Here is a 23,001-nt window from a genome sequence, read left to right as displayed (position 1 = left end):
ACCCCAGAAACGCCCCAGTAAACATGGAAGGGGTTTTCTCACAGAGCTTTGCCTTGCTTGTTGCTCTTTGGACAATCCTGTCTTGCCACCAGGCCTGAGATCCTGAAGCACGAAATGAAGGTCTTCTTTGTGAAATACAATGACCCCATCTATGTGAAGCTGGAGAAGCTGGATATCATGATCCGCCTGGCCTCCCAGGCCAACATCGCCCAGGTCAGCAGAGGGCTGTGGCCAGGGGCATGAGCTTTGGTGTTGGACAGCAACACCACCACCAAACTGTGGTGTCTGAGCGGGCTGCCTGGTCTCACCGGTAACCGTTCATCTCACAAAGAGTGCTTTAGCACAGGGCTCTGTAAGCAAGCACTGAACAAATCTTAACTGATATTTTTGTGATTAAAGCATTTGTTCTCCCTACTATTACTTATTATCCATCCATTGAAAAGTAGTAGTTAGGTGGCTGTGTTAGCTAGCTCAGCCTAAACAAGGGTTGTCCGGTCCCAGCAACTAGTTCTTCCCTGCTTTCCTCTTGGGGCACCTGATAGCTGTGTCCTTCCCTTGGCCCTTCTTCGAGCAGGAGGCAGAATCCCATCCTTCTAGGGGTCCCTGCATACCCATTTTCCAGGCATGTTGGTTACTCTGGCAGATTCCCCCCCCCCCCAGGCCCCCTGCCCCACCAACCCCATCTTCTCTGTTTGGGCCACAGGTCCTGGCAGAGTTGAAAGAGTATGCAACAGAGGTGGATGTGGACTTTGTACGGAAGGCTGTGCGAGCCATTGGGCGCTGTGCCATCAAGGTGGAGGTGAGGCTCTGGGACTGTCCTCTGTAGGGGGAGAGGAAGGGAAAGGAAGCTGAAACCAGGAAACCAGTCTGATTCTAGCAGAACCTGCCAGCTACTCCTGGTCCCGGAAGGCCTGAGGGTCACCACTGGAGGCCCCAAGGCCCCCATTGTGCAGATCTGCTTGGGCTCCTCCTCTCTCTCTAATCACCTTTAGGCCTTCAAGTTGTTGCACATGAAACAAACCCATCTGTAGCCATGGGTTCTCCTGCGGCATTAGCTAAGATGGTGGGGCAGCCCCAGCTGGTGATGGCCCTGGTAGACTTAGCTTTCACTTCATGGGGTTTTGGAGCAGGGTTCTTTGCCTGCTGAACATTTTAGCAATAATCATGATTCGATTATCCATATGCCCTTTTCTCCAAACTCCCAAGGGCTGTCCAGCCCCTGTGTCCTGGCATTTCATCCCTCCTGTTCTCTGCCTATGGTGACGTTCCTTGACCACTGAGCTGACTTTAAGTTAGTCCACTGGGGACTGGGAGATCCTCGGACAGCTGGTCACCCCAGCCCAGCCCCTTGAGGCATTTTCCCCTTGGTGCTTATGATGGCATCCTGAGAATCTCTCCCACAAGGGCATTAGTGCAGCATATTGGAATAAGGGGTGGGGTAGAGACTTTCTGTTTTTGGTCATAGGGGCCCATTTTGGAAACAAGTAGAAGTGAGGCAGTGTCAGGCTGAAGCATAGTCACTGCCCTCGAGGCTTGGCCTGGAAGCACTTCAGATACCCGCCCCACTCTCAGGACCCCTACTGGTCTTCTCAGTCTAATTCTGTCTCTCTAGGTCCCTGCCGTCCTCAGGCTGTCATTTTGTATTCATTTTCCCACTTGTTTTCTGGGGAGAGTGTTCTCTTGTTTTCCCTCTGTGGCAAGGAAGGGGGCAGGACATGACTGAGCCCTTGGCCAAGGCATGATCACCAGAGGTTCTGTTGGAAGTGGGTGCAAGGGCCTTGCCCACATTCCTCTTCCCACAGCAATCTGCAGAGCGCTGTGTGAGCACGCTGCTTGATCTCATCCAGACCAAGGTCAACTACGTGGTCCAGGAAGCCATTGTGGTCATCAAGGACATCTTCCGCAAGTACCCCAACAAGTATGTGCCCACCCCTCCCGGTGTGAGGGTGATGTGGCTCCGCTGGAGACAGGCATATGGCCGGGGGGTGGGGGAGGAAATGCAACAAGGAGCCTTTCCCTTCTTCCTGACTTCTCTGCCACAGGTGGCATTCTCAAAAGAAACCTATTCTTTTTTCTTACTTCTCCTGAGTCACCCCTCCTCCACTCTCCAAACTAAATAAGCACTTAAATGTAACAGATAAACTCAAATTCCATTACTCACCGCCTTCTCAGGATCTTGTGGGGCAGCTTCCTGTCTCTCTCTGCCCCTGCTGGGCCTCCTCTGGGTTGCCTGGGCTGCTTCATTGCTCACATGCTGGCCGTGTGCTCATCTCTTAGGTATGAGAGCGTGATCGCCACACTGTGTGAGAACCTGGACTCCCTGGATGAGCCTGAGGCCCGGGCTGCCATGATTTGGATTGTAGGCGAGTACGCTGAGCGAATTGACAATGCTGATGAGCTGCTGGAGAGCTTCCTGGAGGGCTTCCATGATGAGAGCACCCAGGTGAGCCATCAGGTGGGGCGACTTGGGCCAGGGTGTGGGTCATGACAGGCAGCTTGGTACCGCTGCAGTCCATCCCACTCTGAAACCCTCCCCTCAGCGAGAAGGCTGAGAGGGCCCAGCCCTTCATGATACAGCACCGACGGTGTGGACAGATAAGTGAGGTGGGGCTCACAGGGGTGGCCCCTTTTCCTCTCACCCTGCGTTACCTATAGGGGACTGTGGGGACAGTCTGTGATGCTGGACACTGAAGGCAGGCAGAAATTTTGGGCTTTAATTTCATACTTATCTTTGGATAAGTAATAATTGACTTGCTTCAAAATTGAAAAAATATGAACAGACATATGGTGAAAAGTCTTCTTCCTACCACTCTCCTGGCGACCCAGTTCTGCTCACGGAGATCATCAGTGTCATTTATTGGTTTCTTCTTGTCTTTCCAGAGACAGTGTAAGGAATACACAGCCCTATGTGCAAGTAAACATACATGTATATAGTTAGTTCTCATTATTTGTGATAATTATGTTCTATAAAGTCACTGCAAACACTGAATTAGCGAGTACTAGACCATTGTTCCTTTGAGCCTCTGATCACAACATTTTTGTCAATCAATACATAATCTTGTTTTTTGTGTGTTTCTGTTTAGGGACACATCATTTAATATGTATCGTTGATTCATTCACATTGAACTCATGGCCACCAGCGCTATAATTCAGGCCTGCACAAAGCTTCTCTAACACACATATTTTCTCCATAAGGCACATCGGCCTCCTCGTGCTTCAGAACACTAGACAGCACTTAAGTATGACCCTTGGGGTGGGGGCCATTTTAAACAGTGAATCACCAACAAAAAGCAAAATGTGAAAGATGTGGAAGTAAATAGATTGTGAAAAGGACATTCGTTTACGGTATGAGAGCGGAAGCAACAAGGTAGAGCATCACCTCCTTGACCTCAGCTGGGAGTGTGTACCTCAGGCAACTTGAACTTTTCCCTGCTCTGCACTTCATTGTAAAAGATCATGAAAGCTCCCCAAACATTGATTTTGGGGTTACAAGTACATTTTAGGAAATAGGCAAATTCAAAATACAGGCTCTGCAGATAATGAGGATCCACTGTGTATATGTTGTCTCTATTTATTTATTTATTTATTTATTAAGATTTTATTTATTTATTTGACAGAGAGAGACACGGCGAGAGAGGGAACACAAGCAGGGGGAGTGGGAGAGAGAGAAGCAAGGCTTCCCGCAGAGCAGGGAGCCCGATGCGGGGCTCGATCCCAGGACCCTGGGATCATGACCTGAGCCGAAGGCAGACGCTTAACGACTGAGCCACCCAGGCGCCCCTATTTATTTATTTTTTTAAAGTAGTCTCCACAGGCAGCATGGAGCCCAACGTGGGGCTTGAACTCATGACCCTGAGATCGAGACCTGAGCTGAGATCAAGAGTGGGATGCTTAACCGACTGAGCGACCCAGGCACCCCACCTCTCATACTGTGGGGCGCCTGGCTGGCTCTGTCGGTAGAGCATGTGGCTATACGTATGACTTTTGATCTCGGGGCTGTGAGTTTGAGCCCAACATTAAGTGTAGAGATTACTTAAAAATAAACACTACTGGTAGCACTCTAAACACATTCAAATTGTACAGCACCTTGCCTTTTTCCCTTAAAAATGTATCTGAAGGTGCTATTACTAACTGATGGGACTCTTTACGGCTGCATAGTTCCATGTTTATTTAACCAGCCTCTCCTGATGGCTATGTAGGTGTCAGTCTTTTGCTCTTTTAATCAATACTACTATGAATAATCTATGTAGGGCACATCTGCGAGTATAGCTGGGGGATAAATTGTGAGATAAATTCTTTTTGGCGAAAGGGCCTGTGCATTGAAGACGTGGGAAGCTGTTCCACATTCCCTTTGGTGTAGAGACTGTTCTGGTTTAGAGTCCAATCTCAGAGGTGGCATAGCCCTCCCCTTACCTCCTTGCCAACCTAGTACATTCGCAAACTGTTTTTGCCAATCTGATGAACAACAAGGTGTACCTTGGTTGGTTTTGTTTGCATTTCTGTTGAGTAGGGTTGAGCGTCTTTTCATTTGTATTCCCTTTTCTGTGAACCAGGCACTGTCTGCTCCTGCAAGAGGGCTTTTAAAATGTGTTTGTAAGTGCAGAAATCTTTGCTGCCCAACTGGGGAGTGTAACCTGTTGGGTCAGAGCATGAGCCTTAGAATAGGAGACTCCAGACTCCAAACCCCTCTTCTGTCCCTTCCTGGCTCGGTGGCTATACACTAAGACTTTGCCTCACCCTGTTGCTCTGAGAGTTAAATGGAATGCTTTGTGCAACGTCCTTAACGTGCGCCCAGCCCATGATAAGCATTCATGAATGGTAGTATTGGTGTTGATCAGAATTGGTTTAAAAGTAAATTGGTCCAGGCAGCAAAGGGGACCTACTGGTTCCCGTAGCGGGTAAGTTCTGGGAGTGTGTTCTCTTCCAGCATGCTTGGGTGAAGATGCCCAGATGGTGGCATCAGGGCTGTGTCTGTCTCCCTGGGGTGGCTTCTCCTTTAGGAAGACTCCCAGGAGTAGGCCTACGTGGGGTCAGTGGTTCCAGGCTATGTCCTTACAACATAGTGACTCCCCTAACTCCCTTCCCTCTGGTAGTTCCAGCAGCGGTCCAGGCCTCTTTGCATTATCTTGAGCCAATTGCCATGATTCCAATTGGCCAGGTCTGTCAGACTCCTATCCCAATCTCTGTGGGGCAGAGAGGAGGGTGATTCTCTGAAGGAAAGCCAGCATTTCTGTTACCAGAAGACAGACTAGATGCTGGGTGGGCAAAAACAACAGATGTCCATCACAAAATAATAGTACTAACTCCTACCATCACCCACTCCCACTACCACCTGCCAAGTCCGCTGTCAGCCTGCCCTGAGCTGCTTTTACTTTGACCATACTAGCCTCCTCACTTGCTTGTGTCTGAGAGAAGCAGAGCCTGGCTTGGGATCCCTTCTGCCCCTGCAATCAGGTCCTGCGTGGGATTACTGCAGAGGATATCCTCTGGGAGGTGTTTCTGCCCATATACTTTTGTACCCACTTCCCCCTTGGGCAAAGCCTGCTGGAGAGCCCAGGCTTAGAGAAGTGGGACAAGGGAAAGCTTGAGCAGGAGCCTGGTTTGAGGAAACAATCTAATCTATGCTCCTCCCCATTGGGTGGCCTGGAGCAACTTAAACTTGCCAAGCCAGTTTCTTTGTCTCCAGCGCGGGTTGCTGCAAAGCTGATTGGATGATGTGTATAAACTGGCCACTCCAGTGCTCTGCACATGGTTGCTGGAAGGGGGGTGATGGTGGTTTTAATTCACTGGCCAGTTCCCTGTGCCTCCTGGGTTCACAACACCATTCGAAGTTTGTTGTTGTTGTTGCTGTTTATTTGAGAGAGACAGCGTGAGAGAGCACAAGCATGGGTAGCAGCAGAGGGAGGGATAAGCAGGCTCCCCGATGGGATCACGACCCAAGCTAATGGTAGATGCTTAACCAGCTGAGCCACCCAGGCGCCCCATCATTCAAAGTTTTTATAAGAATACTTGTTTAGTGCTTTGCAGTTTGGGAACTTTATTTATTATATTTATTTATATTTTATTTATATATATATTTATTATTATATTTATTGGGCATGGAGCCAAACACGGGGCTTGAACTTATGACCCTGAGATCAAGACCTGAACCGAGATCAAGAGTTGTACATTCAACCAACTGAGCCACAGGCGCCCCAGGGAACGAACTTTAGATTGTCTCTTTGAGTCCCCTTGTCCTGGGCTACTAGGCCTCTCCAGCCATGGACAGGGAGCTCAGAAACTCTTGCCTAGGGTGGTATGTCAGTCCAGCATTCGTCTCACCCGTCTGGATGGCAGGGGCAGTGGCATCATGGCAGGAGGGTTGCCTTGAACATGCAGGCTAACATGCGGGGTGTCAGTGTGTTGGTGAGGAGTAGGAGGACTCGGGCTGGTGGCCCAAACCCGACAGTAATGAATGATGCCAGGCAGCCAGCTGACCTGGGTTGAGGAGGACTCAGGAAAGAATCCGTGTGCTGGCTGTGGTGATATTGATGGCCATGGTGACAGGTGTTGTGTATTGAGCAGGTTGTTTACAGTTCTTGTCTCATGGACTCTTCCATTAAACCTGTGAGGTATTTATACTGACATTATAGATGCGGAAGCGGACTCAGAGAAGTTGTATGACTTGTCCAGAGTCACGTTCAAATGAGGTGTGATGTAACTCTGGCTTCAAAGTCAGCAGTCATAAGTTGTGATTTTGTGAGCTCACAAGAACCTCCTGAAGCAGGCCACCCTTCTTCCCACCAAATGAGGATAAATGGCTTCCCCTGGACTCCCTGGCCAGGGGCTGTAGCCAGGTTCTAGACGCTAGTCCCTGGGCTGCCCCCTACCCTGACAGTAGCCAGCCTACTGCTCCTCTATTGTTGGCCCACGTGTAACTAAATGACAAGGACTCTGGATTGCTTGATTCCAGAAACAGACCACATCTCCTCCATCTTGCCTCCTGCTATCAGCCCACTCTGTACCTTCATCCTGCTGACCACGCCCAGTTCCTTCCCTCCTGCCACAGGCCTGTCCCTGGCACAGCCCTGGCTCAGGAGCCTCAGGCTGCCCTCTTGTCCCAGGACTGGCAAAAGTGAGATGTGGCTAAGGAAGGACTATGTGCAGAGAATTGTTCTTTCAGAGATGTTTTTTGAGTTAGCAAGTACCTGCACTGGACACTCGATAGAGCAGTAACCAGGGCTACAGCTGTGACAGGCATGATCTCTGCCCTCAGAGGGCTGTCTTCACAGGACAGGCTGGTGGCTGGAAAGCATTTCTAATACTGTGGGGCAGTGCTGATGAGGGAGTACAGGAGGCTGCAGAAGTGTGGGGGTGCTGGGGACAGCATGAGCTCCGAGGGGTGAGAAGATGTTGGCCAGGCTGAGGGCAGCAGAACCCATGATCGGGTGAAGGCAGCAGCAGCAGGGTGAGAGACGAAGGCTGGGCAGGAGTGGTTCCCACCTTCTGGTAGAAGCCCTGCTCCTCAGTGACTGGCGGACTCTGTGGGCCCTCCTGGCCCATCCGTCGCTGGCACCATCTCCGCTTGTTGACAGATGGTCCTTTTCAGAAGCACACCGGCTACACATGTTGCCTTCTTAAGCTGCGAACTCCTTAAGGCACTGTGAGGCTAGGCGCCCGGACAGGTTTCTGGGACCTTAGGGTAGGGTTGCCAAATGGTTGTGGCCAGCTCCTTCCTGAGTGGTAATGCCAAGGTCCAGCCTACTCAGCACTACCGACAGCCCCCTGGCCTTAGTCTGTGCTGTGGCCAACTGCAAACCTAGGAAAGCTGCTCTCAGCTTCCAGGGCCTTTGAAAAATGCCCTCCTCCGTCTTTTAAGGCCTCATTTGGTTTCCTCCCATCCCCACATGAAGCCCTTGTTACTTCTTCCTTGTCACCTCTCTGTCTTCCCGCAGGTCCAGCTGCAGCTACTGACAGCCATCGTGAAACTGTTTCTGAAGAAGCCTACAGAGACCCAGGAGCTGGTGCAGCAGGTCCTCAGCTTGGCCACTCAGGTCAGTGCCCCAGCCTCTCTGCTGCGCCCCATGTAGGTCTCACTCCACAGGGCGCACTTTGGTCCAAGGAGCCAGCCAGACCTTTGTGCCAAGGTCCTGCCCCTAAGACTGGCCTCACTGGGGGATTGGCCCTAGAGTGATCCAGGATTTCTGCTCAGGGAACTCAGTCACAGATAAATCAAGATGGAGTGGGTCAGGTGGTGAAGTTGAGACAGACTGCAAACAAAAGAGGGGAGGGAGGTCCAGGAGAACCAGAGGATTTGTAGGACAGGGAGGGCAGACTTTGGAGGGGAGTGAGGAGTGGGGACAGGAGTGGGAATGTACTGTTTAACTCTGGGCTAAGGGAGGAAATTGAGGGGCCAGGCCATGTTTAGGGACAGGTTCATGGGACTCTCAGAATCAGTGTCGTCGGCCAGTGCTGTGACCATGCCTGGGTCATGGGGTTTTGGGAGGAGCTCCTTCCTTCTCAGCTAATTGCTCTGCTCTGAGTTTAATATGCTTCTCATCACCTCCCACTGCTTAAGGACTCTGATAACCCGGACTTGCGGGACCGTGGCTACATCTACTGGCGTCTGCTCTCCACGGACCCAGTGGCTGCCAAGGAGGTGGTGTTGGCTGAGAAGCCACTCATCTCTGAAGAGACAGACCTCATTGAGCCCACACTGCTGGACGAGCTCATCTGCTACATTGGCACCCTGGCGTCTGTCTACCATAAGCCTCCCAGTGCCTTTGTGGAGGGGGGCCGGGGCGTGGTGCACAAGAGCCTGCCACCTCGCACTGCCTCGTGAGTGAAGTGGGCCAGTGTCCAGGCTGGGCCTTCCCACCTAGTTTTCCAGTTCATTAGCCCAGGCACTCAGGCCTGATGTGGTAACCCCTGGCCAGGCCTGAGTCTGAGGGAAATTACCATTCTAGTGACTTTTTTTTTTTAATTAATCAATTTATTTATTTTAGAGAGAGAGCGTGAGCGGGGGGAGGGGCAGAGGGAGAGGGAGAGAGAATCTCAAGCAGACTTCATAGTGAGCGTGGAGCCTAATGTGGGGCTCGATCCCACTACCTGAGATGTGACCTGAGCTGAAATCAAGAGTCGGATGCTTAACCTACTGAGCCACCCAGGCGCCCCCGTTCTAGTGACTTTTTAATGAATGTTTACTACCTACAGAGGTGGCCTCATTTGATCCTTACAATAGCTCTAGGAGGTATCCCCATTTAACATACAAGGACAAAAGGATAGAGAGCTTGAGGGCCTGGAGCAGCATCCCACAGCCAGCCCAGCTAGGCTCAGACCCGATTCTAATTCCAGAGCCCTGTTCTTCTCAGCCTCCTCTGCCACCCCCTGGTGGTTGGTTTGGCCTAGGTGCCCAGGCATCCAGTCTTTAGAGTGCTCTGAGTGGTGGAAATACAGAGGGCCCCTCCCTTGACTCACCCCCATGATGCTGGATCTCTTGGAGAGGCAAAAAGATGGATCAGGCATGGGAAAGGGGAAGAGGAGAGGGCCTGTAGACAGCCCTTCTGGAACAGTGTGGAGACCCAGGTGCCTATACTGGAGACTGAGGACTCTGACCTCCCTGAAACAGCCCAGCACCCACCCCACTAACTGTCTCCCTCCTGTGTCGTCACAGGAGCGAGAGCACAGAGAGCCCTGAGACAGCCCCTGCCGGAGCGCCCTCTGGTGAGCAGCCAGATGTCATCCCCACCCAGGGCGACCTGCTGGGTGACCTCCTCAACCTGGACCTCGGCCCCCCGGTGAGCGGCCCACCCCTGGCCACCTCCTCAGTGCAGATGGGAGCTGTGGACCTTCTTGGTGGAGGCCTCGACAGCCTGGTATGTCCTGGGGCCCCCTCCGGATGACATTGATAATGACCTTCAGAGGAGCAATCACTGAGCACCCTGTCTGTGCCATTCACCAACCAAGGGCCTCAGGGTACACCTGTCTGCGAAGGTGACTGTGTCACTCCCTACGTAAAGGGGAGAAAACTGAGGTTTTAAGAGTTCAGGCGACCTTCCCTCTAAGAGCGCACAGTATGTGGCAGACACGGGACTTAGTCTCTTGCCGGGCCACTGAGCCCCAAGAGATCTGGAGCCTATAGGGCTAGAGGAGCCAGACCGGTGTCCACTTACTCTCACACCCTGCACCAGCTTGGGGCAACAGCCCAGGAGGCCTGAGAGGCCCATGAGAGGTCAGGGACAGTCCCTTCTCCCCTGTAGAAAGGGGCTGGTTAAGACTAGACTGGTTATCTCCCTGGGACTTCAGGCAGCTGGTAGAGCCAGCAGGAGGGGGTAGCAGAGCCCCTGTCACTTGGCCATCTCTGGCTCAGGTCCCCAAGACATCACATAGAAAAGGGTAGGAAGGTCCATGGCACAAGACGTGGGTGGTGGAGTGAAGCCCCAGAAGTAGTGCCCTTCATGGAGATGGTCCAGGCCCTCCCTTAAGCCTGGCACTATCTTGCCCCAGACTCCTCTCAGTGGAGCAGCAGTGACTAATCTTTTCTTTCCTTCTCTCTCTTGTCTCTGTCTTATTTCCTGGCTTTTCTCTCTGCATGTGGCTGCCTGTTCTCTTCACCCTGCCTGCTTCTGCTTGGAGATGGGGGATGAGCCTGAAGGGGTATGGTTCAACCCTTGTGCCACCAAGCCTTTGTCTCTGCTCTTACTGAGTCCTGGCCCAGCATCCCAAGGGGTGGATGATGTCAGAGCAGTCCCTCCCTGCTGAGCCATGGCCTTCTATCCAGTGTCCCATCCTCAGTACCCTAACACAAAGTTGCCTTGTCATCCCGAGAATCACCCATGCTCTCAGTTTCCACGGGCCCTCTGTGACATCCTAGAGGGTATGCTCCTGTCTGCTTAGCACAGCCTCTCAGCAGTGGTCTCGGGTACTCCTTTTATCAGTGGGCTGTGGGTTAGTTTACCCGTGTCGCAGCCCTTTCCCAGAGGTCACCCCTAAGGCTGGAGGCTTGCAGGTCATGGGAGGGCACAGTCTTTCTTTTCCACCCCCGTCATCCTGTCTTAGCTCTGCAACTTCAAGCTGGTGTGACAACAGCCCTGCAGCCCCCCCTCCTGCCCCGTCCCATTTTCTGAAGTGCCGGGTTGCTCCACTCATGCCGGGCCCCTGATGTCCCCACCTCTAATGCCTGCCTCTGACCCCTTTCCCTTCCTTTTCAGATTGGGGGCTCCAACTTTGTGGCACCCCCAGCAGCAGCAGTCCCAGCCAACCTAGGAGCATCCATGGGCAGTGGCCTGAGTGACCTCTTTGACCTGACCAGTGGCGTGGGCACGCTGTCAGGGTCATATGTGGCCCCCAAAGCAGTAAGTACCACACCTCCTTCCGTGGCAGGAGCAGAGGGAAGTTAGACACTCATTGATGTCTGGGTTTCTTTCTTTCTTTCTTTTTTTTTTTTTTAAGATTTTATTTTATTTATTTGACAGAGAGAGAGAGAGAGACAGCTAGAGAGGGAACACAAGCAGGGGGAGTGAGAGAGGGAGAAGCAGGCTTCCCGCCGAGCGGGGAGCCCGATGCGGGGCTCGATGCGGGGCTCGATGTGGGGCTCGATCCCAGGACCCCGGGATCATGACCTGAGCCGAAGGCAGACGCTTAACGACTGAGCCACCCAGGCGCCCCAGATGTCTGGGTTTCTTAAATGGCCCATTCCATGGAATCGGCTCAGGCCAACAGGGATAGGCTCCAGGAGCAACAGTTTGCCAACACGATGCTGAGGGCAGCCAGGGGCTGTTGGGAGCACAGGGAAGAGACGCTAGGTTGGTCCTGGGGGCCTGGGAAGACCTCCCAGAGCAGGGTTGCTGGAGCTCAGGCCTGTGGATCAAGTCAGAATTAGGTGAAAGTGGGGAGAAGGCTCCAGGTGGCTATCACAGCCTGTGGCCAGGCCTGGAGGGGAGGGAGAGCCTGCACCTCCCACAGAACTGGCAGAGGTCCCATCTCGTCGGAGCAGCAGTTCTCAGGGCTGTCCCACCTGGTGCCCCTTATTGATGATGGACGTTGTCTAATGCGTCCTTTGTTTCCTGTGCTCAAAGGAGATGTGTGGACTGTGCAGCCTACCTATATGTATCACTTCAAAATTAGTAAGACGCCAGCACTTCATAAAGGAGACACAAAGGGAAGAAAATGAAATGATACATTTTAGTATTGTAAAGGCTTGGGTACACCCGCCCTGGAAGATCTGATGAAGTTGTCGGGTGTTGGCAGGAGCATAGAGTCACTGCGACGGCCACACCTAGCGTTTGTAGCTCAGGTGCTGTGAACCATGTGGCTAGTGGTGCCTTTAGTTCCTGAAATGGTGACTGACTCCCAGTCAAGGGCCCATAAAACAAAGAACAGGCTTTCTTTGATTTTCACCATAGTTGGGTTCCCAGCAATTTCAGGCTATGTTGAAACCCTGCAAGACATACTCCAGGGATGCAAGAGAGTTGCTCACTGAGGGGACTGTTGTCCTTCCGGCAGCATGTCCAGCATTCCTGATCCCACCATTATGCCACCTGCATTTGCCCCATCGATGCCCACCGTGCTGCCTAGGCCTGGTACTCCCCAAGACTCCCACCTAGACGAGAGATTAGGGAGGGAAGAAACTGGCAGGGTCCACATTGCCAGTCCATGAGGGTCTCTCTCAGTCCTGGTGCAGCGGAGCTGTTAGAAGGTTTTAAAGAGAGATGAAACAGATTTGCACTGGAGAGAGATTGCATTGGCTACACCGTGGCAGGCAGGTTGGAAGGGCTAGGACAGAAGTAAGTTGCCCAGTGAGGAGACCGGGAGGAACTCCTGTGTACTGATGGCGCCTGGACAAGGGCACCTTTGAGGGCGGAGGCAAAAGGCTGCACTGGAGAGCTCCTCGGGAGGTGGAACTGGCAGGATGTGGGGGCTGGTGGGGAAGGAGGGATGCTGGCCCCAGCAGTGGGATGGCCAGGGGTGAGGGAGAGGGAGGAGAGCTGGGTTTGCGAGGCAGGAACATGTGGGCCTGGCACTGAGGAGAGCGCAGTGTGGGCCACAGCCTCAGCCTCAAGGAAGCTGCCAGAGGGCATGGACCTGGCCTGACTCCCTCAAGGCTTGGGGCAGACACTGTGTCTGCCACTTCGTTCCCAGACAGAGCCCCTCTCTCTCTGCTAAGGTCCCCTCCCCAGAGCAGTACGTGGCTGGGCTTTAGGGGCGAGGTGAGCTCTCGGGCCTGGGGAGCTATGAGCTGGCACCTGCGTTGGCCTCACCAGGTGTGACAGCCGCGCCTGCAGCGGTGGTGGCCAGAGCCCCGGGCCGATGTGCCAGGGACTGCAGGCGCGGGGCTGGGTCGCCGCCCCCCTGAATCCCGCCAGAAGCCTCATGGCGCTGTTCTCCCTGCTCTGCGGTTGACAGATCTTGAATGCTTTTGCCTAAGGTCACATAGCGGCTAAGTGATGGAGTCGAAACTGAATGCAGGGTGGTGGCGCCAAAGCCCCCGCTCCTGATCCCGATATGGTCTTGCTGCGCAGTGTTAGAGAACGTCCTGTGTGCCTTAGTGTCCTGGGTTGTCAGAATCACTAATTACTACCCAGACTGGCTGCCTCAGTGCGTGAGGCCAGCGCATACGTGTTAAAAGCCCAATGTAACAGGCATAAGGCAGGACTGAGTGACAGAAGAGCAGCAAAGACTCCTGCAATCCTGTGGGCACCAGGCCTTGCCAGGACTGCAGAGGTGCCAGGAATATGAAGTCCAGAGCTGGCCCTCTGTGTATGTGTTCATTTTATTTTTTTTAATTTATTTATTTATTTATTTGACAGAGAGAGACATAGCGAGAGTAGGAACACAAACAGGGGGAGTGGGAGAGAAGAAGCAAGCTCCCCACCGAGCAGGGAGCCTGATGCGGGGCTCAATCCCAGGACCCTGGGATCATGACCCGAGCCGAAGGCAGACGTTTACCGACTGAGCCACCCATGCGCTCCATCGCTGCTTTTTCTTAGTGGAGGCCCAGATGGGTGAACCAACAGTGAGTGCTAGAAATGAGAGGTTAGGGGATCACCTGGTCAGAGGAATTTAGGACAGGCTGCCTGGAAGAGGAGTTCTTACAACACAGGACTTTCCCCATTATCTTAGACACAGGAATCTCTGGGGTGTGGGTGTGTCATCTACGTTTTCCTAGCCATGTGACTGCCTGGAATGGTTTGTCCCATGTGCATTCTCCCCGCCACACCTGTGGGGGTAACTGTGTTCTCCAACCTTCCTGGTCAAGGGAATGAGGCTTTTTCTGCGCAAGAGCTTGGGAGTTCCTCATGTCTTTGGACCAGTGGGTGGTGACGTTTCCTTGGCTCCTTCAGTAAATATTGAGGGTTAGTTCCATAGTAGGACCTGTGCTAGACTCCGTGAAGCCATGGTGACCAAGAGAAAAGAGGTCCCCACGGGCAGCAGCCAGTCTCAGTGACAGAGGCAGTTCTGCGAGAGCTGTGAAAGGTGGCCCGTGGAGGGGGGGCTCGGAGCTCTCTGCTTGCCTGTCTCAGCTGAGGCTGAAGCCCTGTGATTCTGCCCTCACACCTTTGTCCCAAGGAAACAAAGGATGATCAGGTTAGGGAGTACGGTGGGGGTGGGGGTGGGCCTGCAGAAGCACTTTCCAGACAGAGGGGACAGGGGGCAGGGGGCAGAGGAGCAGGTTCAGTCGAAGCCCGGCGGAGGCAGGTGCCAGGACATGGAGGCCGTGGGCGGTGGAAGTGTCACAGCATTGGAGGGGTTTAAGTGATCTCTCTGCCCCATGTGGGGCTCAGACTCATGACCCCGAGCTCAAGAGTCTGCCAGGCGCCCCCAGATTCGCACTTTAGAAGATGACGAGCTGCTGTGCAGAGCAGGGGGAGGGATTGGGGTGCCCCGGGGGCTGCTGTCTTACCTGGTGGACTCTGACTCTGACGCACATGCTGCCTGCTGAGAGAAGCAGAGGCCCTGGCGGCAGATGGAGGAGGTGGTGGGGACGGGCCCGGGCTGCGTGACTGTGGGATGGGGCTTGGGGGTCGGCTGAGGGTGGGGACCCAGACAGCTCTGAGGTTCCTGGTGTTGGCACCTTGAGAGATGGTGAGACGTTCGCCGACACATGGGCAGCTCTCGAGGAGGCCTGGGCCTTTTGACCTCTGGCGGGGGGGCGGTGGGCTGTGAGGGATCTGAGAGAATAAGGGCCTCAGAGGCATTTGCATGGCCCTGGATGACGCCTGCGGATGTCCTTCATGGCTGGGGCTTTAATTCAAGCTGTTTCTCTCTGCAAACACTGCCCGAATGCCCGTGCCACAGCAAGCTCTAAGCCAAGGACGCAGAGCCCTTCCCTCAAAGAGCTGACTGGGTGCAGGGGAGACAGACACACAGGCTCGCATTTATCTGCTAAAACGTCATGGTAGCGTGGATGTAGGGAGGAACCTAGGTGCGGGCTTCCCAAAGGAGGCAGCTCTTGAGCTGAGACTGCTGTGACAACCAAGCAGCAGAGGGCCTGCCAGGCAAGAGGTTCTCTTAGGTACTGTCCTTGGTGAGCCCAGTTTCTACAACGAAAAGGCCAGCCCTGCCTTCTGTGAGGAGAGGACAGACTGTGACAGCCAGGGAGGCCTCGGGCTCTGGCTGAGGCCCTGGATGCCCTTGGGCTCCTCTTGACTCTACTTGGCTCTTCAGGAGGCTGGCTGGGCCCGCTTACCTCATCACCTTTGTCACCACTACTTACTGAGTGTTCCTTCTTGGACCTCTGAAGACTCACGTCATCCCTTGGGCATAGCAAGCACCTCTCTATACCACGCTGCTCAGATACACAGCCACACTGTGGTGGTGGCCCTGCGTAGGCCATGCAGGATTGTTCCTCTCATCCCAAGATCCACATGGCCATCTCCTAGTGGTAAAGGCAGGTGTGGTCAATCTGGGAGGCCCCTAAAGGAGAGGGAGAGAAAACGGTAAAGGAGAAGAGTTGGCTGGGGGGTGGATCACCTCAGGTGGGCTGTTAACTTTTAGGGAAGTGGCAAACACAAGCCTCCTCTCCACTGTCTTCCCAGGTGTGGCTTCCAGCCATGAAGGCCAAGGGGTTGGAGATTTCAGGTACCTTCACCCGCCAGGTGGGCTCCATCTCCATGGACCTGCAGCTGACCAACAAGGCCCTACAGGTCATGACTGACTTTGCCATCCAGTTTAACCGCAACAGGTGAGCGCTCCCAAGGCCAGTGTGACGAGAGCCCTTGCTGGTGACCGCAGGCAGGGGCCAAGAGCTCTGGGGGTTCTGGTGCCTCACAACTGCATCTCAGGCCAAAACTCTCTAAAGCAATGATTTTTTTCCCTTCCCCATGACCTCTTTATGTGGACTCCAAAGTACCAGGCAGAGGGGTAGGTTGTCTCCCCTTATTTTCGCCTTCCTCCACTGCTCAAAGAGCGTTTGCTGACAAAAATCCGCAGCTCCAGACTAGGAGCCCGCCTTCGGCAAACACCCCACATGACAGGATGGAGCTTCCTCTCCAGGCCTAAGTTGCTGCCACCTCAGGGCCTAGCTCTAAGAGCGCTGATGGGGAGTGGGCCTGCCTCCCAGCCAGCCCCTGTGACACAGGTTTAAACCATCAGACGGGGCCTCTGGGAGTGGTGCTGCTCTGGGCTCCTCACCCCACTAGGTCCCCTGCTCTGGAGGTCCTGGGGAAGGTTTCCTCTCTGGTACCGTTGCAGTCTTCATGGACCAGGCCAGCTAGGCCAGGGCTCTCTGGGGGACCCAAGCAGCCTCTCCTGATGATTCTTCTTCCTGAGCGGCTCTAGTGATGAGCAAACTGAGCCTCTAAGAAGTTGACTGAAGGGGCTGCTTCCTCAGGGAGAGCCCTCAGGCCGGTGGGTCCTGACCCTCTGTCAGCTCTGCTACTTACCATCAGATGGCCCTAGAGTTCATAGAAGCACTCCAGGTTCCAAGGGGAAGTCTCGACGATTACTCACAACAGACTTAGAGCGTGCTGACAACGCCCTAGGTGGCAGGCCCTGTGCCGAGGACTTTAGAAGTATTATCTTATTTTGAGCTACTTGACAGCCCAGTGAGGTCAATGCCATTTTTCCCTTTTCAGTAGATAATGACACCTGGGCTCAGAGAGGACCAATGCCTTGCCCAGGATCACACAGCAGGCTCTGGGGAATCTTCCAGGAAAGCCTGAAGAGCGGGCCACCACAGAGGCCTGGGGTTCCCCACATCGTCTCCCACCATGTCCCAGGCAGGTCTGATTCCCATCGTGAGCAGAGTGCAGGCCAGGTCAGGCAGCTCAAGCTCTGGATCTCAGCAGTGCTACTCATCCCATAGGGTCTGAACACAGGCCTGCCCCTCCAAGTTTCCATGTCTTGGAAGATGAGAGAATGTATACCTCTCTCTGTTTTTATGAGGGTAGGAGTTGGTATAATATCAAATGCCCAACCTGGGTACAGTGAGCTGTTGCTTTATGGTCCTGTGTGTCATGCTCCTGGGGATCCTCCCCTCCTGATTTACCTACGTGTTGCTTTACTAAGAAGTAGGGCTTTCCTGAATCTCTGGCCAGTTCTAGCCCAGACAGTAAAACCTGGTGTCTCGCTTGGGATGGTCACATCCTTCTTGGAAGATGGGGATTGGTAGCAGAAACTTGGGCATTCAGAGTCTTCATTTAGAAGCAGCTTATAGTTCAGGCCCCTGATATTAGCTGGAGCTTCTCAAGTGCAGGACAGAGCAAGGCCATGCTCACCTGGGCCTGCTCGGTGTGAAGCCCAGAAGAGAAAGTGGAGCCGAGATGGCCTTAGGCCTACAGCTGGCCCAGGGCTCATTCTTCCTGTCCACACAGCCACTGAGAGTGGGGATCAGGAACTTGTCCATCTATCCTGGGCCTAGAGCTCAGGTGACGCCAGCTTACTGGAGAGGCTTCTTGCCAACTGCTGCCCTAGCTCTGGAGCCTGAGGAGCCCACCCATCCCACGTCAGCACCTGCTCCCCCTGCCATTCCCGCGGGGGCTTCTCTCTCCCCAGCTTCGGCCTGGCCCCTGCTGCCCCCCTCCAGGTGCACGCACCACTCAGCCCCAACCAGACTGTGGAGATATCCCTGCCTCTCAACACGGTGGGCTCGGTCATGAAGATGGAGCCTCTGAACAACCTCCAGGTGTGTTCCAGGCAGGGCTAAGCACCCCACTCCTTAGCTGCCCACCTACCACAGGGGAGGAGCCTTCTGGAGGGGTCCGGGGCCTGGCCTTTGTTGGCAAAGGGGTGTGTCTTTGGAGCTGTGCTCTTTGCCAGAGATCTGGCAGGGGAGACCTGATCCGAGGGGACGGAGGGGCGTGGTTACCAGAGAAGGTGCGTGAGGGAACCTGCTCAGGTGGAGGCACAGGGAGCAGGCCCTTCCTGGGGCTTCACAGGTGGTATCAAGCATCAGGGACCGATTGGGTGGCCTTGTTCCTAGGTGGCTGTGAAGAACAACATTGACGTCTTCTACTTCAGCACTTTGTACCCACTGCACATCCTCTTTGTGGAGGATGGGAAGATGGGTGAGTCCTGAGGGTGCCCCGAGAGTCCCTGGAATATAATGATTGGCTTGGCCCCACGATGGAGTCTGTGAGTTGCTGGCCCCTCTGCACAGCCTGAGGCGAGGGTCACACCTCCATCAAGGACCGCTGGGTGTTGTGTGGCCAGCTCTGTCCCGCAGTGGGGGCCATGCCATGCAGGAGCTGTGTCACTCCTGAATTCTGCTCTGCCCGCCCCTCCACCTTGCCCATAGTCCTTAGACAGTCCTCCCACGGCCCCCCGAGCTGGGGAGCCCAGACCATGTCACACTCGATGTCCATCTCCTGTGCGCTGCTTGGAACCCCTAAGAAGACTCATCCCCATGCCAGGAGGGCTGCCGGCTCAGAGCTGAGCAAAGGCCTTTGCCCACGTCACCTCTTGGTCACCACAGAAGCCCTGTGACACAGGCTGTGATTAACGAGCAGGCTGCTTGGGCCAGAGCAGGTGGGAGTGCATATGTGGGTACTGGGAAGGAAGATTTAAGGCCCAAGGCGGGGAGGAGGAAGCCCAGGATCTTTTGGGAGCAGCCCTGGTGGCCGCTCTCACAGAGCTGAAGGTTTGTTCAGGGAAACAGGAGGGGGCCATGACAGAGCTAATGCCTGTCTTCGGCTTCAAGTTGGCACCCCCAAAAGACCCATTTCTTGCTGGATGTTATTGAGTGGGGCCCCAGGTTTATCAGGGTCCTGCTTTCTACATTGGCCCCCCGCAGACCGGCAGATGTTCCTGGCCACGTGGAAGGACATTCCCAATGAAAATGAAGCCCAGTTCCAGATCAGAGACTGCCCCCTCAATGCGGGTAGGACTCTCCAGCCCTCCCCCGCCTTCCCACCCTGCCCACACTGCCCCTCACCTGTACCCCCGGCCCTCTCCCACCGCTGACTGGGGGCCCTTCTCACTCTCAGAGGCTGTGAGCAGCAGGCTACAGAGCAGCAACATCTTCACGGTCGCCAAGAGGAACGTGGAGGGCCAGGACATGCTCTACCAGTCCCTGAAGCTGACCAACGGCATCTGGGTGCTGGCGGAGCTGCGTATCCAGCCGGGCAACCCCAGCTTCACGGTGAGGGTCCCCGCTCCTGCCCTGCCAGCCCTGGCGTGTCTACCTTCATGTTCCGGGCAGCCTCTCCTTCCCTGTCTCCTTCCCGGACCAGGGGTCAGTCTGATGGGGTGTGCTCTAACCCAGTTGAACCTGACATGAATGAGCATCAGAATTCTGACCCTCGCTTCCAACTCAGTCCCATCAGGTTACCCAGATAAGACACCAAACTGTGTCACCAAACAGCTGGACTAGGAAATTCTATACAGTAGGGCCCCGTGAGGTGGCCCAGATGGCCCAGGGCCCACCTGACTGGGAAATGGCACTGCTGGGCCCAGGCCCTGGCCCTCCTCCCGCTCTTCCCTTGCCCGAGGGCCTGCCTGGGAGGGTGCTGCCAGCGAGCACCGTGTCCTTCCCGGCCTTTGTGTCAGACCGCAGTCAGGACATGGCTTCCACAGAGTGCGTGGTTGTCCTGGCGGCCGTGCTGCTGTTCAGGCCCCAGAGAGCGCCGGGCTTTGCTTCTCCCCCTGCACCCTGGTCTCTGGCAGGCGTGGCCCTCCAGACGCTGCTCCCCGGGCCCTGCTGGCGGCGCTGGCTCTGAGGTGGGGTGGGGGCTGCGGCAGTGGCTTCGGCGGTGGTAACTTCCATCTCCCTGTGTTTGGTTGCTGCATGCCCACCTTCCCTGCTGGTGCCCGTGGTGCAGGACCTGGAGGTTAGCAGATTGCTCTTCTCTTCCTCTTTCCCCTCCACCCTCCCCAGCCACACTTGCACAGCCCATCTCCTGGCCTGGCTCCAGTGCACTCTGCCTCTCCTAGCCCCGCCTCCCCCTGCTGCTCCCCAAAGCCGGGCAGCCATGCGTGCAGGCCGCAGGCACGGAGCACCCCAGAGCTTCCCAACCAGGTGAACCCGATTGAGGAGCTGGTACTCCCACTTTCCAGCACGCACAGCACACACACAGCCCTTCAGAGGAGATCGGGGCCTCGCAGGGCCATGCCGGCTTCCGGAGCGCCATGCACTCCTCCCCTTCCTCATCACCCCCTGGGGCAGCAGTGATTTGGGCAGAAGTGCTGGTGGCACTTGCTTCTCCTCTGCCCGCCCTTCGGCTCCCACTGCGGCAACACCGCATGTGCCGGAACCCAGGAAGACTCCCCGGTGCCCCTGCCCCCATCTCTCCAAGCAGAGGCCAGCGCTCTCTCAGCCCCCATACCTCCTCGGAGACCCCAGGCTTTCCCGGGGAGAAGGGGCCCCAGCAGCTCTGTGGGCCGGGGACCGGGCCCTCCCCGCCGGCCACCAGCTCATGATTCATGCTGCGAGGCCCACGGGGGCTGGGCTGACGGCAGGTGTGTGGGCTGCGAGTATATTTGGTCCACACTCAGCTGGCCGTGGCAGCCACCCCCTCCGCTTTACTACACAGCTGTCCCAGCCACGCCACCAGCAGGCCACGTGTGCGCACCACACTCTTCCATCTGGCTCTTGCTCTCTCCTCCCTCCCTGGGTTCCTTCCCAGCCCCAGAGAGGAGCCTGGGGAATTTTGAGCCCTCTCCATCCCCTGACCTCTCTCCCTCTGCAGCTGTCCCTGAAATGTCGAGCGCCAGAGGTGTCCCAACACGTGTTCCAAGCCTACGAGACCATCCTCAAGAACTGAGGCCCCATCCATTGCCCACCCCAGCCTTCTGCCAGCCCCAACAAGGAGTCCCTGGGAGTGGCAGCACCTCCTTTCTGGAGAGGCTGAGCAAGGCTCCTGGCCACCATGGAGTTCCCTGGTCCTGACTGCTGGGCCCGCGTGGGTCCTCAGGGCAGGGCAGCATTCCTCCTGGAGTGAAATCTCAGTGTACCCCTGTGCTCGGGGACTCCCCTCTTCCGTTGCTGCTGACAGGGTCAGGTGAGGAGGGGACCAAAGGAAATAGAGCCAGAGAGGCCACAGAAGCTGATCAGGCAGACCCAGGGTTCTTCTCTTCCTTTTTCAGACCAATGCCTGAAGGGTGACTGTGTGGCTCCCTCCTCGGGCTCCTGGCTTCTCATGAAGCCCCCGCCCCTCAGTCTCTCTTGGGTCAGTGTTAGAGGGCCTCCCCATGCCCGCTCTCGGGCCAGGCTGTCCTGGTGTGTGTGGAGAGTCCCTTGGTGTGCCAGGAGAGCCCCTCTGTCGGGTCTGGGGCTCCTGGGGCCTACACCCCTACCCTCCCTCTCTGCATCCACCCAGGCTGGGCCCTTGTGGTTGTGCCAGTCGGGCCTCAGCCTCCTGAGCACTGACCCATACGGGCAAGATGGGCAGAAACGTCCAAAGCTTCGGCCCAGGCTTCTGCTCCCCGGCAGTTGCACATACCCACTCACCCCATTCCTCTTGCCCCTGAAGATGGTGACTGCCTACAATATAGTCCTTGGCGTCCCCTGTGTTCCTGGAGCAGAGACAGGACTGAGGGATGGGGCACGTGGGTGAGCGGGGTGCTTCCCATCTGGGGTTTCTTTGGGGTTTCTCCTTAGTGTCTGCTGCCCTCCCCGTGGCCTCCCAGATTTCAGTTGTGTCGGACAGAGCATTAGGTTTTCCTGTACTGCTGTTTAATAATAAAGAAAGATTCTGCTTTTGGCAATCACGGACACTTTTTTCCCCCTCCACTAAATGTCAGAACTGAAAATTGCCTCCAAGTGGTGGAGGATTGTTTTCTGATCCCTGCAGTAACTGTAATATTCATAGTATACATACATACACATACATATACGTATATATGTATACTACAGTATACATAATATACACACACGTATATATAATGTATGTTTACTCTTATTTTCAAAAAGAGAAAGTGAATAAAAATGATGACATCAAGTGTGTCCCTGGCCGGTGTGTCAGGTCCTGAGGCTCTTGTGGGTGGGGTCCTGGGTCCAGGATCAAGGGCTCGAGCTGTGTGCTTAGCCCCTCCCCTGGCACTCTGAGGACAGCGCCTTTCCCTCTACCCTGTCCTTAAAAACAGACCTCTGAGGCCTGCTGGTCTCCCAGGCACCGCTCCTGCCCTTGTTCGGAACTCCACCCAGCTGTCTCGCCTTTTGATGTTGGCCGAGAGGGCTGACTTCTGTTTTGGTTTTCCTCCACTCCCTGCCATCACGAAGGCTCCTAGGAGCCGAGGGGAGGTACTCTGGTGGGGGGGTCTTTGCAGGAGAGAGGGAATGGTCGGGTAGGCGGGGCACCAGGCCTGTCTGGGCAGGCTCCTCTCCACCCTGAATCTGCAGCCGGCTGAGTGGGGCTACTAAGCTGGTGCCCACCCAGCTGCCACCAAGGACATCCCCTGTGGCCCAGTGCTGGCGTTGGCCTGGATCCCAGGGGAGGGCAGCCAGACCCTGGGCAGGGCCCCGATGGCAAAGCTGCCTGTGGTTCTCAGTGCCTGGTGGCCCTGGGACCTTCAGCCTGCCTCTAAGGGAGGAGCAGCCTGGGTGCCCTCACCCCATTTCAGCCCAGCTCTTCCCTGCACTGCCCA

At 55.2% G+C, this 23,001-nt stretch overlaps 1 protein-coding gene and 1 non-coding gene across 6 annotated transcripts in view; both read left to right on the top strand.

The window, feature by feature from the left end:
* AP1B1 (adaptor related protein complex 1 subunit beta 1) overlaps positions 1 to 22,129 on the top strand; it is a 55,032-nt gene extending 32,903 nt beyond the window's left edge. The window contains exons 7-22 of one of the 5 annotated variants that reach the window (XM_035017310.1): positions 93 to 213; positions 704 to 799; positions 1,803 to 1,918; positions 2,278 to 2,443; positions 7,935 to 8,033; positions 8,558 to 8,817; positions 9,653 to 9,854; positions 10,615 to 10,635; positions 11,190 to 11,333; positions 16,017 to 16,162; positions 17,974 to 18,103; positions 18,401 to 18,485; positions 19,211 to 19,297; positions 19,404 to 19,558; positions 20,238 to 20,246; positions 21,105 to 22,129. In XM_035017310.1, the coding sequence (XP_034873201.1) occupies positions 93 to 213; positions 704 to 799; positions 1,803 to 1,918; positions 2,278 to 2,443; positions 7,935 to 8,033; positions 8,558 to 8,817; positions 9,653 to 9,854; positions 10,615 to 10,635; positions 11,190 to 11,333; positions 16,017 to 16,162; positions 17,974 to 18,103; positions 18,401 to 18,485; positions 19,211 to 19,297; positions 19,404 to 19,558; positions 20,238 to 20,246; positions 21,105 to 21,179 (1,912 nt within the window). In that variant the 3' untranslated portion in view covers positions 21,180 to 22,129. The remainder of the gene's footprint in view (positions 1 to 92; positions 214 to 703; positions 800 to 1,802; positions 1,919 to 2,277; positions 2,444 to 7,934; positions 8,034 to 8,557; positions 8,818 to 9,652; positions 9,855 to 10,614; positions 10,636 to 11,189; positions 11,334 to 16,016; positions 16,163 to 17,973; positions 18,104 to 18,400; positions 18,486 to 19,210; positions 19,298 to 19,403; positions 19,559 to 20,237; positions 20,247 to 21,104) is intronic. The other 4 variants (XM_035017309.1, XM_035017312.1, XM_035017311.1 and 1 more) reach the window with 4 other exon arrangements.
* LOC118018726 lies at positions 16,712 to 16,808 on the top strand. Its single transcript, XR_004681472.1, has one exon. It is a non-coding gene; the product is annotated as a small nucleolar RNA SNORD125 (small nucleolar RNA).
* Positions 22,130 to 23,001: the final 872 nt, after the last annotated feature.

The sequence above is a fragment of the Mirounga leonina genome, unplaced genomic scaffold (genome assembly GCF_011800145.1).
Source record: "Mirounga leonina isolate KUSES-001 unplaced genomic scaffold, KU_Mleo_1.0 Mir_171, whole genome shotgun sequence".
NCBI lineage: Eukaryota > Metazoa > Chordata > Mammalia > Carnivora > Phocidae > Mirounga > Mirounga leonina.
The sequence above is the reverse complement of the archived record's forward strand: the minus strand, read 5'-3'. Positions and strand labels throughout refer to the sequence as shown.